Genomic DNA, 19,995 nt, shown 5'->3' on the forward strand with positions numbered 1-19,995 from the left:
CTTTCATTATATTCACTCAGCTATAAAGTTGGAAGGATACTCAAATAATGCTGAGCAAAAACTGGTTGTAAAAAATACATCTATAATTATATAACCCCTTCTGACGCAGTTTCTACATCCTAGCGTTTTCCCAACCATGTTGGGGTTGGCTTCCGGTCTAACCAGGTGCGCTAAGCACTAGTGTTTTACAAGATGTTACTGTCTATTTGTCCTCCTGCACAGAGTGCCTAAACAGAGTCCAGCAACCCTATATCCCTTGGGCTGGTTGTCAGACCTTCTAGCTTCTAAATACCCGAATGGCTGTTAAAGATGTATAAAACTTGCCAGGGCCAGGGACCGACAGCGTAGCTTAACCTGTGTGTTGTAGCTTAGCCACGAGCTCGTCACGCACTTGCCACTCTATGCAGTCTGGTAATTGAAATAAAACCATTAACACTATAAGGTGCAAACGTATAATTAAAAATTTACATTGCTCCATTACACATGATAAAATAAAATACGGGTTTTCTAACACCAAAACACAATAAATATTAATGTGCAAAATAAGTTACACGTTGTTATTATCCATAAAGGCTTTGACTTGCTCTTGATACATGCGGTGTTTCTCCTCTAAGGACCTCAAAGCGCTCGATGGTCTGGCTCCTCCCAGGTTCACCATTAAACTGATCTGTACTGGAGGAATGCTTGCATCCGCTTCAGTATTAATACCCTTATTTTTAGAACTAGATTTAGTCCTGACCTTAGTTCGGGCCTCGCTCCGCAACTTGTGTACATCAGGTTTAACTTCTATTTTTTTTGTTTCCGTTTTCTGAACACTTGCATCGTTTTTTTTCGTGGCTGGCTGCTGTTGCTTCTGCCTCTCCTTTTCAGCGTTCCGTTCTCGAATTCTTTGAACATCGGCGGATTTCGATTTCAAGTATGGTGTTTTCAGAATTTTAGAGGACTTGTCATTTATGGATTTATTTACTAAGTACGACGCACTGACTTCCTCGTGCCGCTCTTTACTAGAACCCTCTTTAGCCGTAGCAGTTCTCTTCACTGACACATCTTTCTCAACCTTCTTCTCGGTTTCAGTTTGATAAGTCTTTTTGTAAATCCGAAGACGATTTTCCATTCTTACTTTTTCTGAATACCTTTGTAGACTTCTAGCCCTTTCCAGTCTCGGTTTAATCTTCTCTATATCGGGCCCCAGGCCTCCCAGCTTCACATTCTGTATAGGTTCCACTGTAGCCCGTCTTAGTCGTCGCGGGTTGGAAATCTCGGACACACTCCTCAGATTATCAGGATGATCATCACAAACGTCATCAGGTTTACTATGCATTTCTTCAGCAAAATGTAAATCGTCTTCTTGATCGTCATAAGAGTTATCCAGATAGCTTTGCAAATCTCGATTTAAAAGTTTCTCATAATACAACTCATTATAAGGTTCTGTATTATAAAACCCCGGTACTGGATTATTAGCATCATCGCCAATACTTTCTCTTTCAGTATCACCGAATTCTGGTGAAAGAGAGCGAATTTCATTATTATCCTTCCTCCTATCTCCTTGGTTAGGAGTGAACTGCTTACGGAACATCTCCAAGTATGTGGGGCGTTTAATTTTATCTCTATCTTTATTGACGAGGTAGCTGTTAGTTTGCGACATTTCTTTATTAAGCTTCTCCTTCAATCTAAGGTATTTGTTACCTGTATTGTTTTGTTTTCTTTTCTGATCTTTCGGCACCTTTATGAGCACGTCTTTTTCGTAAAATGGAACAAGTATGGTATCAACCTTTTCTTCGGAAACTCTGGTTTTAATGGACGGTTTACGTTTAAAAGTTTCCAAGCTATCTAAGGATATGTTGCTATCAGTACTTGAGTTTTTATCCATTGTTCTAAACGTAAATTTAAGTCTTTTTCTTTTGCTCATAAATAGATACGACGACTTGTCCATTACGTCAGATTGACAGTGACTCAAGTATGGATATAAAATACAGCCAGGAGGAACGAATGTTATCCAGTCTCTTTGAACAGTAAGTAGTATTTATGTATGTGAAAAAAATGTCCATTGTTATCTGTAAAGAGATGTTCGCAGTAAATAGTGGGATTGTCAGAAGTCCCGACGTGTCGTACTCGTAGTGGGCCTGGCTGGCATCGAGCCAGATTGGAATAATGCGCAAATTGCTTTACGCCCTAGTCGGCAAGTTGGGTGGCGGCATGCACGCGTCGCTCTGCAGTAGCGACGCCTGTCCGTTGCCTCGCTCACCCTGTCAACACCATTTCTGCTTCATTTCTTTATATACGTGTTCTAGAACCTCTGAAAATAAATCAATTAAAGATTTCTTCGAAATAAGATGTGACAGTAATCTTGAAATATTTGGCCTTAAGCTGAGATATGTAACGGAAAGCTTTACTCGCAATAACTGAGTTTAAGCCGCCTCTTTGATATTTTGCCAAACGTTTCGGTCATTTACAGGACAGACCTTTTTAGTCTAGCAATCAATTAGGTTTATTGATATTATAAATATTTTTGCCGATATCAGGGGCATTGATGTAAATTATACAAACTATAAGTTACACAACGATAATTTTGTGCAATACAATTGTGTAGCGAACTGAAGAAAACGTATAGTTTTGACTTCAATTTGAGTGTAAATTCCATCAATAAACAGTTTTTTTCTCTGAAAAAAAAAAAAAACTCCGACCAAAATATTTGAATCACTTGGATTTTCAAGTCGGTTGCACAAAGCCACCCAGGCTCGAAACAAGCATTTCTGGAATTCAAAAGTTCTTGTCCTAGACGGGGATAGAACTTGCAATTGTACTGTCAGATTAGTAGCTGTCGTCATTTTTTTAACTACTCGTCGTAGCTACTTATGATAACAAGGATTTAGCAAGGAAAGAGGAAGCATCCAATCGTAATTCTGTAAGAATAGAAAATTGTTATGCAACTTTCACTTCTAGCATGTAAAGAACATCTAAAGAACGAAATATCAATATTTATATTGAGTCATTAAATTCTAAAGAACTAAATATTATTTTTCTTCATATTTAAACAAACCTCAACTGAGAAGCTATGATAATATATACAACTCAGTAGCAAGCAGATTTCTGAGGGCCTACCAAGACCTTCTAAAGGAATATTACTGCAGATTTTAAAGCGTGACAGCGCTACACGGTCTAGAGCGCCATCTCTCTCCCACACTCACTTTCCAAATAGCTTTAAGACGTGGTGGTAGGCTTTCTGATTCCTGGTTGGCCCCCTGCCAATGTCCGCGGGAGATAACGGATTGGGGGCAAGCCACGACCCGGCCCCACTTATAATTCCCATATAATGCCTATTTTATGCATCCAAAAGAGGTTTACTTTCGACTTTTGTTTTAATTTTAGTGCAGTCGTTCTTTTGGTGACAAAATTTCTGTTTTTAATTGTGTCTTTATAGGTAAGTATATTGTTTGACGAGTCTTATTGATTAAGTTATTGAAATAGGCATTATATATAAAATTCTTATACCATCTTTCCTATATTGATGGATGTAACAATGTTTGGTTGCAAGTGTAGGTCTGTCTATTTCCGTAGACTGTTCCTATTAAATGAAAGTATAAATTTAATCTTTATTTAGAAAGTAGACAGCCAGTAGATTCAATAGTGCACCTAAGTGTAAAATGTGATTGAAAAGATCCACTAGAGATTTGAAAAGGTATTATCATTAAATTGTATTGATTTTAAGAAGCAGTAACAGCGGAAAGTCTTGATTTAGAAAGATACAACAAAATCGGTTAAGCGCGAGTCGTATTCATGGCACTTAGGATTCCGCACAAATAAGCTAAAGATATACTAATCGCTTGGGTAACAAATAAATTTGAGTGTATCCACTGTCAAATGTATGACCATTCTGTGAAAATTAGACTGTCTAGCTATCACGGTTCACGAGGTACAGCCTGGTGATAGGCTAACAGAAGAAAGCGCACTCTTAGTATTATTATTCTGGTTTATACTTTGGGCAAGGATTCCTAGAGAGTATTGGCGAAAGTCTTTTTTTGGTACATCATAAATTGTAGTCTCCCTTACAACTACCTACCTATCTACCAATTGATTGATTACAAATCTTACTGCTATTTCAATATAAACTATTAAACATTATTGTATAAATATCCTATTATATTAGATTGTATAGATTTTATCGTGTGAGCAAATCATCTAATGTCTTTACACCTCATTATCATTTAGATGACAGGTTTATCATTATAAGATATTTGTTAAAGGCAATGTTAACTGCTTCGTGAACTAATCAAACTGTTAAGGCCAACGGTAGCGTACCAAAAAATAACAATACAATGTAAATTAAACCGTAAGTGGTTATTCTAAGGTCTAAAACAGAATGCAAAATAGGTCTATTTCATTTAAGATATCTACAGCGTAAATTGATCTTTACTGACTTATCTTAAAGTTTAAAATAGCGATGTACGTAGGCCTATTTGAGTATTGCATTGCTGAAAATCTATACCAGCAAATTGAATCTTATGTAATTGTAATAAGGGTTATACAGATATGTTTGTCTCGATATTGACAGCTTTGACATCACGATAGCATCGATGACATTTGAATTTAGAACCGGAAAGCTAATTTAAAAGGACCAAGAGGAATGACGTCATCCATAGATCAGCAAGCATACATTCTTTAATTTAGTTGAGAATTAATGATTACTTTATTAATAGGAGCATTAAAATTAATATAATGCAGTAAAAGTGCTATCATATTATTTAAACTAATATAATATGATTTTCCGTTGATTACTTATTATTTTTTTTGCAATACATTTGAAGTGATGAAATCATAATATCCTTTTATAACAGACATTTTTGAATTTCGATAATTTGGTCATCGCTACGTCGCGGTCGGTGCAAGCCTAATATTAATAGGCATTGAATCTTAAAAAAAGTCTACAAAGACCTTGGCATTTGTACATCTTGATAATTATACATTGAAATTGAATTAAGTGACTTGTTACCTATTTAATTCACTGTAATAAATAGGTATAAATGTCAATCGTATTGTTTTTTTACAGGTTATAGGTTAATATTAGCGTTTTTAATCCTTAAATTGTCTTAATATCAAATGCGATTAAAATAAACTATCCATTTTTCAAATTTTTTAAATCCATCGAGTGCCAGGTTTCAAATAATTTAAATATACAATTAAATTATTTATCAGTATCAATCGCGTCTAATTATTTTTATTTTTTTATATCGAACCTTGATGAATTATGGGTTCTTTATTAAAAAAAATTCTTCGCGGACTTACATCGTAGAAAGCGCCTCTTGGCGCCATTGCTGGCGCGCCTTTTTTTAAGCTAACGGCAGAAACAATAGCGTAGAAAGCAGGCATAGACAAAAAATCTGTGTTCAAAGATGTTTTTAAATGTCAATAAAATTTATTACTATAAACAAGACCTTGGCCATTGTTATCGTGTTTTTAAACTGTTTATTTTCCCAATTAGAATAGATATGCATAAAATGGATCTCTCTGTTACAGAAGACAGGTTCACACGTAAATGCAACCTTTTTATTAACACCTCTAAAAAGCTTATTAATGATATATTTACTTAATCTTTGAGTACTAGATGTGATAAAATGCTTTTACTGCTAATCCGTGTAAAGTAGGCTTAAATTATAGCTGAGATTACAAATATACAAGGCAATATAAATTAGAATGGTTTAGGCAACTTAAGGCGTCTACACACTGAAGACTACCAATTTAAGATGTTATAATGTTCAAAAAACTGTAGTCTATTAATTTACTCAAGTGTCTATTAAAAGATTTTTCAAAGTTAGTATTTTTAATATAGCAACGAAAATATAGATTTATCTTAATTTTGACGATTATTGAGTAAACTTAATTTTGAAAAAATCAGACCTATATTTAAGTAGATATCTACAAAATTAATCCCGATGTACAGAAAAAGTGTTTACCTAGATCAAAAAAGGATTACAATATTGAGATGATTGAACACAAGTACATTGACATACAAACATTAGTGTACAACAAGCCTAAGCCTATTTAGGCCAAGGTGCATCAAAATGGGTGTCAATTTAGTTGACAATGATGTCTCGAGTTCTTTACACTTGCGCTTGCGCATTAAGACTTAATACGTACCTGACAATGTAGGCCTTTCACGGCCAACCATTGATCTAGTGTGTAGGCGTCATTGTTAGTGCTAAGTTGTGTGTATAGATGGCGCTGTGATACGAGTGGTAGATTTCGCACTCAATATCGAAAATAATTTATTCATATCGATAGACTGTTATTTAGATTCGAATATCTCGAACGCATTGATAATAAAGGCTCTGATGGTAGTTAAAATTGAGCAATTAGATTTAAGAAACTTGGCAAATATTAACAATAAAATGTTTCTACGTAGTAACTTATAAATTCGGTATCTAAACGTTAACGTAAAAACTTAAGGAAAAAACAAATACATAAAAAATATATTCGGATTGAAATATTCATAACCTTGCATTACACAAATTACAATTACTAAAGGTACCTATTAAATATCATTTTAATAATAATTAATTCAGGTATTGATCAGAATTAATTAACATAACAGACCTTAAATAATCGAATACACCAAATACATATCCGATTACAATAAACCAAGATTCCAAAACGAATACTCTTTTAAGGAAATAATTACAACACATACGAAATCAAGAGTTCCGCCATTAAAATGAGGACGAATCGAATACTCGATATTACTCGATACGATAATCGAATGATAACTCAATTCGATATCAGTAATAACATCGTTGGATTAATGAAAATGCAATTTCCTTATTATTGTTATGAGTAACCAATGATACATTATTGAATATCTGAGGGCCTACTCACCAACTCAAAAACCAAGACATAAAAGCGAGACAGCACTATACATGAATATAGCGGCGTCTCTTTCCCACAGCGGCGACAGTAAGTTTATAAGAGTTTGTCCTCTGTAACATTTAACTCGAACAATATTAATATTTGTATTCCTTTTATGAAATTTAAAAAAAGATGATGTTAATCTGAGCAGTACTTATGTAGGTACAATGTTTTCTCGTTGCAAAAGGTCACAATATCATTATTGTACATGATAAATTGGTCCCAACAAATCGACTACATGTAATTTCAAATATGAAAATGATCTTCCGATACGAGATACAAATTGAATCGATTTATCAATATAAAAATGAGTGGGACACATCCTTAACTATATTGATAATTAAAATGTTCATAATTATTGTTTACGGCCAGTATGTTAAGTACCTAAGTATGTAGTGTTTTTCTAGCTTTAAGTAAAGTTTCGTTTAGAGCACTCCTCATCACGGTAGTGGCTAACAGCTGCGAAACAGGTTTTATTACTTTACTAATCATAATAATTATCAAGTTGACAATTAACTTCGAACAGTCAAAGCAACACCTAACTTCTTACAACAAAAAACTACCAACCTAATCATATTTATCGTTCTGCCAACCTTACGAACTCGAGGGATGCTAGCGTCAAGCGTGAATATAAGTTATTTGATCAGAAAGCCACACAAGAAAATAACACACAACCTATTTTATACGTAACTTTTGTAGCTGTGGAAGAGAGGCATCGCTCTACACTATATTATACGCTATCTTGCTTTATCAACTGCGCTCTACTTTTATCGACATTGGTAGACCCCCAGATTAGTTATTATCTCGATTGACTACAGTGATAGTCCCCCGAGACACGTAATGCCAGGAATGATGAATCACAAATCTCTCCCTATTACTACATACGTCACGGGGTCAATAATATTAAAATCAAAGTTGGAGCATGTTTGGGAATACATCGGGGTCAATAAACTAGCGAATTATTTTTTTGTTCATTTCTTTTGTTATGTTTGCCTCGCTGACAGTTTCCTGTCAATAACAACTAGGTAAAAGAAAACATTTTTCAGAAAATCTCTATTAACAGTGCTAGCCGTTTTGATAATATTTTTGAACAAAAAAAATATCGAGACTGAGAATGTGGAAACACTAGAAATGAACTATAATTAGAATTTAAATTAACACCTATCTAGATAGTTGCTATCTAATTCCAGTTTCATCAATTTATAATATACATACTTTTAATTGATTATTTTGTAGCTACTTGTTTAATATTTTGCGATTAGCCTTATGTTCTGACAGTCTTGAATAACCAAGTGTTGAGTATAGGCAACATTCACAATATGATCTCTATCCATGCTGTCTTTTTTATATCGTCATCCAAGTCTTACTTAATCTACCGTCATCATGTCTGGTGAAGTGTCCTACCGATCTCTATTTAAGTTCCATTTCTCTTGCCGTGGAAATAGATCTTCTAGAAATACGCTTAGTGCAACATCAATTCGATTTGATAACTGACCATAGCCGTCACAATATTAATTGCCCGAACATCCTCACATCTGGATTAAAAAGAAACAATAGTAGGTATTACACCTTGACCTGTATCACGTGAAACAATTGAAGGTCGTGAAGGAACATCATCAATTTTACAGAGCATCTTCCGCGCTCTATAATTATAAACAAAACGGTCTACAGTTCCGCACATTCATAGGAGTATGTGTAGGTAGCTGGGGTTGGTTAACAAGGGTTCCGTACTATCAATCCGAAGCTTAAAGTTGCCAGCATTAGATATCAATACTACTGTATTGTTAATGTAATAGAAGCTGCCTCTACTAGTCTTAATTTCTAATACGGCTCTTGTTACCAACCATCCTTGCCTATGCATGGTATTAAGTTTGCACAGGGGATGCTAAACTTAAGAAATATTTTTTTTTGGAAATCGACAGATTTGTTTTACCTCTAGGGTAAAGGGTCTCAAGATCCGTGAAAGCTTTTTGGTTGATAGCCTGACGAAGCATCATCGCTATCTATTATAAACTATTTATGTATAACATGGTTGAATCTACCGACATCCCTGCAGTCGCGAATTCATCGTCGTTGCATGACCACAACCCTAATTGAATCATCACGTCACACTTTCCGATCAAAAATTAAAAAGTAGTAAAACGACATGCATTTTTCATTCTTAAGACCAAAGTCCTGGAGCACATAAGTCATGATTATTCATGAGCTAGTTCGGGTGGCTGTGCCCTCAACCTTCTTTGAGGGTTGAATTCGCGATTGCGTCTCTTTCACTTATAAGTCTTCTCTAGCGAAAGATCTAATTTCAAGAAAGTGATAAACTATGTAGATCATAGTTTTACTTAGTACGGAAGCTTACGGAACTCTGAAAGGGGAGCAATTGTCAGGTCAATGCGGCTATTGTTTCCTTAATGGACACGTTAACAATACGTAAGAAGCTGGTCTTTCTAGTCAGATGATCTGAAACGCATTGTTAGTGTTCTTATCTGATGATATTGAATGTGAAAGTTGAAAATTGTTTAGGTAGCCGATTTGTGATAGTTTTGATTTATATCTGAAGAATTTCTAATTTTTTTCTTTGTCCTATTAATACCAATTAATGATTAAGCTTTTGAGAGATGCTAATTATAATTCTTTATTAATGCAACAAAACTCGTCGGTTACTTATAATTAAAACTAGGCTACTTTAAATATCCTCATGTTGTTTCCAATATTCATTTTGTAGTATGCAAGTCCACAACTTTATGGAAATGATGTTTTTGAGTAATCGTCGTAATTTAAACAAATAGTTTATTTCTAAGTACTAAAACTGTGGCGGATCGACCCATGACTTCCCATAAAATCATCTAAGCTTTACTGATATACCGTAGTTCTAAGTTGTTCACAATGTACAAAATTTTCCCAACAGCACCTTCAAGGCTCCCAAAACGACAATCCTGGATCCACCACTATCTCACCACAATTTACCTCGCACTTCCCTTCCATGGTCCCCGCGAAGGGAGAACCAGATAAAAATGACGTCGAAACAAACTAGATCCTATCCCCTTATAATAAAGTAGTCTTTTCCGCGCAGTCATTTTTATCTGTTCTCCTTCCGCAGACGTTCACGAACTGGAGAGACAGAACAAGATCACCAAGCAGATACTGGAGGCCTTCATTCAGAAGAAACTCGGCTTGAAGAGTAACATGCCGAGAGCTCCTTCTATTCTGGACATTCTGCCGATGAAGATGACCACGCCGGCGACGACCAGGATGCCGGACATCGTCGAGGAGCTGGAGGAAGACCAGGATCTGGAGAATCTGGAGAATCTGGAGAACCAGCACCTGAAGGATATCCCGGAACCGCACGAGCTGAGTGAAGACGACAGCCTGCAGAGTGTGGAGAGCGAGCAAATCGATTCAATATACAACACACAAGGCATGTATTTCGATTTTCCATTCTCGATTGCATTTGGCAATTTCCTGTGTCGACTCATTCAGTATCTACTGAAGAATGAGTTTGTGGTTCTTTGTGTTCCTCTGCAGATTTTTTGTTTGTTGATAGAAAATAAGTATGAATTCAAATGCTTTTCATATCTTGAAAGTACACACACGATTTTTTATTTAAAATGACGTTATGAAAATGGCTACTAGTTATATAAAACTAGGAATATGTGATGATGTTTAAAATCTATGATTTATTTAGCTCGAAACATGACATCTGACCTAAATACCTATAGAAATGACGAATTCAAATGGAAAGTGAAAGTTCATGTCAAAATGTTATTGTGTCGACATCGAAATGCCTGAACAAAAGTTCAGGACCAACACAATAATATATACACAACTATAGATATACGAAATACTGTAGGCAGATAGCTCATAAGATACTGTATGAAACACTTCCAACTTATTCAAAACAATCCGAGTAAATATGTTTTAGATACTCTTGAAATATGTTAGCCTAACAAATCAAAACCTTGACATTAATCTTAGGCTACTATGTTATAATCAAATTTGTTTAATATCCCCACCAAACATGCGTCAATTAGTGTAGTCAAACAGTCAAACATTTGCCAATAAGACAAATAATACGCAATGTACAATGTCAGAGAAACCACAACCTAAATCTTGCGTTTGGTCAAATATTTGTCAAGCTTGTCTTCAATTGTGTGCACTGCTCATGAAGGTATTGCAGCGCTAACAAGGTAAATTGTGGAAATACAACATTTACTATTTCCCAAAAAATATAAGGCTAATGCAAAACCCACATATTTGTGAACCACGCATCACGTGTGTGACATATTGAAGTGACAGTTACAGCCGCATGAATAGTAAGAAGATAAGTGAAGGACAAAAATTTTTTTTTTCCTTTTTTTAAATGCAAAGGCAGTGACAGTAAAAGGTGGCATAGTTATGCCAGATTTTTATGTGCTTTTTTACATGCAGCTGTAATTTTCTAACATTTAAACAACGTTACTGAGATTTAAATTACTTCTGACCTAGGTCTAAAATCGATTAGGCTTGTAACGAGTAACGATTGCACTCTTAACCACCCTACCTAAGAAAAACTTGAAGCAGCCTTGGCTTAACGATGTTTATCTTGAAGAAGCAGTGGGTAAGCACTCGCTTGATTAATGGTATTTCCTTCTCTGTATGAGAAGCCTTCGGCCTAAGGCCTAAAGAATGATTTATTACTGGCTGATGATAATATTACGTCTTTCGACACCGTCGATTTTTTTTATAATGACATCTTGAAGGCGCTGACATGCAAGTCAATTTTGAGATGTTTAAAATGAGTATATGTCGCTACCTTACGTTCTTGGGTGACGCGACGTAAAAAGGCTTTTAGTCTATAAATGTTTCATTTGTATCTATACAGATAGACAGATGCACGGCGGTTCAGGTTTAGTCAGAGTCTTACACTACGCATTTCTTACCCCGAGGGAGTGGCTGTCCATGAGGATTTCCCCGCCTTAACAAAAAAAAGGTGATAATAAAAATACAACATCTCAAAAATGGCTCACTGACTTTCCAGTATTCAAGTATTTCAAGTGTCAATTGCATTTTCCAGATCCTACTAATGCTACTATGGATGTTTGTTTCTCTTTCACGCAAAGACTTCTGTACTGTTTTGGATGAAACTTGGTACACAGATAGTTTATAACCTGGATTAACACTAAGGATAGTTATTATGTTAACGTGGGATCTTTTTTTATTTGTAGCGGGCGGGAACGCGGGCAACGAGCAGTTTAAAATAATGTTAAACAATACGGACATTTTGAAAAACAATTTAAAGATATTTTATCGAAATCTTTTAATTGCACCTCAATTTATTTAGCTTAGTCTTACTGAGTCATTTAGTGGCTCTTAGGTAATTCAGACAGTTTGAATCATCTTCACGCTAATTTGTTGCCACATCTTTTATTGATATCGGTTTAAAGTTTTTAGAATGTTCTAGACTTAATTGACTTATGAATGTCAGTCATAAAAAGCGAATGAATATTGCAGTTCTTTAAAGGTAAAAAATAATAGACTAACAGACTAAGAAATGCAGATTTGAATAACAGGTATCTAAAACAATGTAAAATGATGGACAAAATGATTTGATTATGCAAAGCAGTTAACATATTAGGAACATGTTTATAACGTATCAAATAAATTAAGAAAAAATATAGAAAAAGACACATACGGACATACTTAAGAACCAACTTAGGTGCACTGAAAGTAAATATTAGGTTGAATACTTAAACGAAAATAAAGGGCACTAAGTATGAATTTTTATCGATTCCTAAATGCAATATTTTTCGCATAGAACCTTTTCTAAATCCGACGTACTTAAAGTCTCGACTTGCAATGAAGCCAATAATTTATTTGATTTCGAAGATTTTTGAAGAAAAAAATAACTAAGATGTAAAAAGATGATTCTAAAAAAAAATTTAATTTAACTCATGGAATGTACCTACATTTTCAGTGAAGTTTATATAAGTATATCAAAGCAGGTAGCGAAGTATGACATGTGGCAAACTTGCAGTCAGAAACACAACCGATCTTCTTTTAAAGTCATTTTATCTTTAAGGAGCATGTTAATACATATATTATCATTTAAAGAACAGTGATTCTTGTAATTCAAGGTGCAACACGATACGTGTGTTACTAAATAACAATCAGTTAGTTTGAGCTTTGAGCTCTATGCCCTAAACCGTCTCGACGATCGATATAACATTTGACATTTACTCGTTCATTTCAGCCTTGGTAAGTTCAATGTTTTAAAGTGAAGTGAATTATGTAATCTATAGAATTACTAGCTGACCCTTTCCTTTTTCTAGTTCAAGTATGTATAATAATAATAATAAATAAATGCGGACAACATCACATACATTGTTCTGAACCCAAAGTAAGTTGCTGAAGCACTTGTGTTATGGAATTCAGATACAACGAAGGTACCACAAACACCCAGACCCGAGACAATGTAGAAATGTTAATTTTTACATTGACCCGACCGGGGATCGAACCCGGGACCTCAGAGCTAGCGACACCTTGAAACCGGTGCGTACACCACTCGACCACGGAGGTCGTCCATGTATTTTTAATGCCACACTATAAAATATAAAATCAAAAAATTTCGTCCAGAAGTAAAACATTTTTTTTAGTGTGAGCAACCCGTAACACTTAGGGGTATGAAAAATAGATGTTGTTCTATTCTCAGACTTACCCAATATGTGTACAAAATTTCATAAAAATCGGTCGAACCGTTTCGGAGGAGTACGGTAACTAACATCGTGACACGGGAATTTTATATATTAGAAGATTTTTATAGATACGTGTCTAAAGGTTGCTAATTGGATTGGATTTTTCTAAGACTTCATTCCGAGGATGTAGCTGTGAGGTGCGCTTCCTATCTTCCGCAGTTGCTAGACGTGGCGGCAACCCTCTTATCCCTTTTCAAAGGATTGTATCTTTAAAACCGTAATACTTAAGTACACTTTAAGTTGATATTTTCAAGAATGATTTGTTTTTTATTTTTACAAATTTCAGTATATTATTTTGAACTTATCGATTGTGCGTTCTACTCAATACTACTTGAATTTTTGTTCACTGATAAAAATATCATTATCAATAATAAATTGTTTTTTTGTTGTTGTGGTCAAATCTATGGCTCCTCTGTGCCATGGTAGTTCCCCTTATTCATATGCCTTTAACTACGTACGTATTTATATAATTATGTATTTAAATAAGTTTGTAAAGTACAAATCACTCTGTAACCATCAACTGACACTGTCTAAACTACTCAATTTCTTTTTTTTTACTTTGCCTTTATATTTGACTTACCTATTCGCTTCCCATTTGACAAATTAACGTTCAGACATTAGCAAATCCACTTAGACCTATTCTTATAGGCCAGTTGTATTTAAAGATATCTTTGTTTTCCTTTCTAAGTGGCTATTATTTGCTTTTACAAATATTATTAACATGTTTTATGACCACTGCAATATTTCTTCATAATATTTCAGTTTTCAAGGAATTCTCTACTTAATACCCGGAATTTCAACCAAAAATATAGCAGAATATACATCTTCATAAATACGAAAATTAATCTTACATTATGTAGGTACTAAATATGCGATTATTAACGATAAAAACTGAAGGTGAATCGTATTAAAATACCTGAGCGCGTATTTTATTATCTTTCTTTTTTTATACCACATTATTGGAAAATTACTCTAGCGATTATAGTTTTTGTGACATATAAAGTTGAGATGAACAATAAAAAATGAGATTGAATGACCTTTATTTTAGTTTTAGAGATAGACTACCTAAAATTTACTTACTCTTAGTGAACCTAAGTCGGTTCCAAAGTAGGTTCTTATGTGCTTTTTTTTCTAGTATTTAAAGATGTTAGGTATACTATCGTTTATCCGAGAAGTTGATGGTTAAACTACAATTGTACAAAAGAGTTAAGCTACACTTGATACGGTCGCTCCGTGAATGGGTAACATCCATATCGTTTCAAGTTCCTCCGCATTTCGGAAGGCACATTATTTACACATCTTTGATAGTGGTTGCAGGTAGTTAAAGGATAGAAACTCTGACGAACAGGGTATCTTTACCTAGTTTTCGGCCACGATTAAAACATCAATCAGTTTTAAGTCGTAAGAACATACTGTTAAGTATACTAATTAGCACTTGAAAATCTATGCACTTTCTTCTACTCGAGAAGATACAGGTTCCTAAGTAAATTAAAAAAAAACATCTCCACAAAACAACGCTATTATTAATATTGCAACAAAAACACCAAATAAATAGTTTTTACTTATTTTTCAATTTTTTATGATTTGGATTTAAAAAAGAACGAACTCCATTTCATCCTTTTTGTTCAAATAAAAGGTGGTCTTGATAACTTCTTTTTACCCAGACAATGGGCGATAAAACTCATCTATTATTAGCAAATACGTTTCAACCTAGGTTCACCCGACACGTTCTCCTTGGGAAGTTCATTGCTGGCATCGCTGGTACCGACCGGTATTCCCAAGTAAAAATGAAAATAAAAGTGTCGAATACCAAACTTAAAAGCAACCTGCCATCGCCTACTAATCACGCAATTAAAAACAGGATTATTAAAAAGTATATTTAAAAAGCAAATATTTGGACAAATAGAATATTGATAACAACTAAAATAGATCCACTGGTCACCTTGACGGGTCATTGATATTAACCATTTTTGAACTTCAGCGGAAAACAAAATGGCCGACATTTGATAGTCTTATCATTAATTGGTAACTAACATGTTATTATATTATGTAAATTGAAATTAACATAAATTATAATATAAATGATATCTTTGTGACTTGATCTTCTTCACATCAAAAAGATATGATTTTCTCGTTTTTTTTTCTTGAACTGACATTTTAATGCAAGACATGACATTGAATTTTGAGGTGTCACCTTCGTTAAAGGGAAAAACATGAAATCATTTGCATAATCAAGATATTAATAAAGCTTAATTTAGTTTTAATTAGTTACTTTTTTTAATCTAATTAAGAGCTTTTCTTTTAGTTCTTTCATCAATATATAATATACCTACATTATGTATTGGGTTTTTAATTTTTAAAAGTAACATCAAAGTCTCAAATTAAATATGGCATATTTTAATCACTCATTAGGGAATAATATAGTTTTAATTAAACTAACTAATTCGGGAATAACTGCTGCTTATTTTATATCCGCAAAATATACCAAAATACCCGGAATCACGGCCCTGCAACAAAGTTATTCAATTGCCTATTAACAACTTTGCCAACTGTATGCAACAAATGAATATAATTTGCTAGTATCAATATCTCTAGCTGTGTAGCTTCCCTTAGCGGCTCGGAAGCTGATAACACGATGAGTCCAACTCAATTTACTCTCAGCTAACACAGTTTGCCCTGACAGGAATCTGAAGGCCCCTAAAGATAGTAGAAATGCAATTTGAACAACACCTTGCCAGTAAGAATAATAACTTTGTTTTGTAACTGAAAACTCTTTTTAATCTGTTTTTTTTATGCAGTTTGGTGCGTTCATAGGTTTGTGAATTAGCTTCAGTTCTTAGGAGTGGGTGGAGTGAATGTACATAGAATAGAATAAAATTTATTTCAGAAAAAAAGAAATTCTTAAACCTCGCTTCCTTTAATGGCCTTTCAATCTAATTGAGCTTTTTAAAGACGATTTGATGCCATACTACACCACTCCGATTTATTTAATGTATGAATCAATAACCCAAAATCACTATTATCGATAATAACTACAAAACTCTACCACTTACAATTAGATTTACCTAAAACCAATCAACAAATCTATCCTATCCTACTACTATTATAAAGGCGAAAGTTTGTAAGTATGGATGTATGGTTGTTTGTTACTCTTTCACGTAAAAACTACTGAATGGATTTGAATGAAACTTTACCACAATATAGCTTATACATCAGAATAACACATAGGCTACAATTTTCTTAGGTCGTAAAAAAACACATTTTTTGCGCTTACATTGCAAAAACGCTGACTGAATCCTACAAGATAGATAGAAGGCAGATAGATAGATAGAAGGCAGGTATAAATTATAACTTATATCTCCTAACCACGTGGACGAAGTCGCGGGCAACAGCTAGTTATATAATAAACGCGAAAGTTTGTATGTGGCTATTTCTTTCTCTTTCAAGCAAAAACCACTTTTTTTTTTGGATTTAGACTAAACATGTACACAGATAAATTATAACCAGGATACACACCAAGGATATTTTTACCGATTTTATGTTCCCGTGGGCAACAGCAAGTACTCACATAAATATACGAAATATTCATAGAAATCTCACAAACATTCATAAACATCCCTGCAGTAATTCGAACTACATGAATACAGTAAATTTAGCGCAAGCTTTAGTGGAACTAATCCGGTTTCAGCAAAGGTTTCCATCGTACCGTGAGGCATTACGCTGGTACCAACATTTCAGAAAGTTCGTCGCAGAGGGCGCCACCAGCATGTGCAACACACACTTAATTATACTTGTAAACACATGTATTTAATGAGAATTACATTTTATAAATGTGAGTATATAGTATGCTACTTATATTCTTTCCAAAATTTTAACCGTTTTCGTTTTGAAATAAAGGTTTACCTACACTTTGTGCTGTCGAGTTTGTTGTTTCTGTTTCATCTCCAATAGAAAAATTAGAAAGCGGTGAAGGGTGGGCGATTCAGGGTGATGTCTAATGTCAACTTTTTAAATGTAAGGTTATTCATTAATATATATTTAATAATAAGGTTTTTTTTTATTATTGCAGCAAAGCCAAATTATTGTTTCTTTTAAACTTCCTTTCTAATTTTAAACTTTGCTTACAAAACAATAAATGATTTTTTGTGCCTACAATCAAAAAGATACATTTTGATATCAGATTAAGTTGAAGTATGATGAGTTGATGTTGATTTTGTAATTTCTAAATGTTTCTTAACTCATGTCATTTATAAACTCAAGTAATATTTAACCTTAACCTATTATTTCTTAGTTTTAAACACAATATTTTATGTATTATAATTACAATCGACAACCGATTAATATTTTAAAAGTCAATTGCCTATTAGTCAAAACCATAAAATATAAATTAAAAACAAAAGATATTTGGTTTGAAATTAGAATTTGATACGTGAAAACACTACTACCCAGAGTTTTATTATTTTTTTACGATTTTTTAAGTATTTGCAGACAGTGTCGCACGCCCTAATGTAGAGATTCTAAGGATACCTCAAAATCTATTTAGCCTTACATACATACTAAAGTTGAACCCTAGAAACATTACTCTCCTTCTACTCAGTCGAGTAAGTAAAGATTTTTTAAACAAATACAATATTCCCTTACAACTAAGTCGTTGTTTATTTATTTCTATTTGCGTCTTAGGAAATCAATCTAAATTATTTTTCGGTGGCTGTTCGTTTCCGCCTTTCATTAACAACAATAGCCCTTCAACAACAGGGTTATAAATTAGTTTTATACAATTGTTTACAAAAAAACATCACGCGATGTATCGTGTAAGAGGGCGTACCACCTCTGAGAGTATCGTGCAATTGTGGAAGAGAGATAGAAGTCTGCCCTTCGCAATCTGCCATCTCCCTTCCACAATTTTAAGTTCTACTGTAAGTAGGTACACTGTAAATGACACCTTTTTTTCCTGCTTTCGCTTTGTGTTCAGCTGACGACAGTGTCAGATTTCGGCACGTGCTTGATTCTAATAGAACTGTGAGCTAAATTTTAGGCCCCTGTAACCTAAAACTTGATATTGACTTGAGTTGCAATACATTGCGTAGTCTCAGAGATTTGGTATCAAACGCCTATAAGCAAAATGCATGATATTTATTGCCCAAATAAGCCTCTCATAATAAAAATCCGCAGCATTTTCAAAATGACGAAGGAATTCCGTGGGATTTAGAACGATGTAACGGATCTTAAGATTCTTCAAACGTTGACTACCTTACAAGGATAATTTTATGTTTGTTTTTTTCATCAAAACGTGCAGTCGATCACGTATCTTTTCTGTGGTTTAAAATTAGTTATTTGTAGCTAAAATTATAGACCAAGAAACTTGTAGCAAGAAATATAAAGTGCAGTATGAAAACCTATTGCAATTTATATGCGAGTAAAATCTAGAATTGTCGGCTTTTATTAACCCATACTAATAATAATAATTTCAGTCTATAAATGTCACTCTGCTAAAGATTTGGATAAAAAATCCTGTGTGTTAACCCTGGTCATAAACCATCTATGTAGCAAGTTTCATCTAATTCCGTCGAGCGGTTTTTGCATAAAAAAGTCACAAACATCCATACATCCACACATACAAAATTTCGCGTTTGTAATATTTGTAGGATAGGATATGTTTCCTGAAATAGTTACACTAGCTTTAAAAACAAGTATATTTACGTAACACATGCCGTTAAGTATTTGTGTACTTAGTTACTTGAAGCTTCACGAACTTGACCTTTCAAACCTCGGTTGTGTCAAGTCTATAATTACTATTAATTACTATAAGTCACCTTCATGGTGTCAACCTGTCAAACTTAATATTTTCAGAGCATAATTAAAACGCAGAGTTATAAGTTAACAGATTACAGGCTTATTGTTCTGGTGGTTAGTGACCCTGACTGCAATACTGGAGGTAGTGAGTTCGATTCACATCCATGACTATGTTTGTGTGATGAGCACAATCATTTGTTTTGTTTCTGGGTGTAATTTATCCATTTTTTTTTTATTAGAAATACTTATTGTACAAGTAAGTCTTCATTGAGACTAGATGAATAAGTGTGAAAGTTGTGAAATAGTGTGAAGATTTAGTAGTAGCAACTAAGAACTAAAAAAAACTCAAAATTTAACTATTTATTTATTATTAATAACGTATGAAGTGGTCTGATTCCGTTGTACAATTAAATTTAAAAGATATTCCTAAGTATCATTTATATTGCATTGGCTATCAAAACGAATGTATATTAAAAATTAGCTATTAATATAAACGGTAGCATTTTAAAAGATTATTATTTTTATAACATAACGACTATTTCTTGCATCTTAATTTCAAGAGTTAATAACTCTG

The 19,995-nt window shown here is 33.9% G+C and overlaps 2 protein-coding genes across 2 annotated transcripts in view; one reads left to right on the forward strand and one right to left on the reverse strand.

The window, feature by feature from the left end:
- LOC113501344 (mannose-binding protein C-like) overlaps positions 1-19,995 on the forward strand; it is an 89,507-nt gene that overhangs the window by 32,932 nt on the left and 36,580 nt on the right. The window contains exon 2 of the mRNA XM_026882469.1: positions 9,998-10,315. Coding sequence (XP_026738270.1) covers positions 9,998-10,315 — 318 coding nt within the window. The remainder of the gene's footprint in view (positions 1-9,997; positions 10,316-19,995) is intronic.
- LOC113501342 lies at positions 459-1,971 on the reverse strand. Its single transcript, XM_026882467.1, has one exon. The coding sequence runs from the start codon at positions 1,931-1,933 to the stop codon at positions 548-550; it is 1,386 nt and encodes a 461-aa protein (XP_026738268.1). The 5' UTR covers positions 1,934-1,971; the 3' UTR covers positions 459-547.

This window comes from Trichoplusia ni, chromosome 15, assembly GCF_003590095.1.
Source record: "Trichoplusia ni isolate ovarian cell line Hi5 chromosome 15, tn1, whole genome shotgun sequence".
NCBI lineage: Eukaryota > Metazoa > Arthropoda > Insecta > Lepidoptera > Noctuidae > Trichoplusia > Trichoplusia ni.

Coding starts and splice junctions, on each gene's coding strand:
- LOC113501342 (XM_026882467.1), bottom strand. CDS start 1,933: ATGGACAAGTCGTCGTATCTATTTATGAGCAAAAGAAAAAGACTTAAA.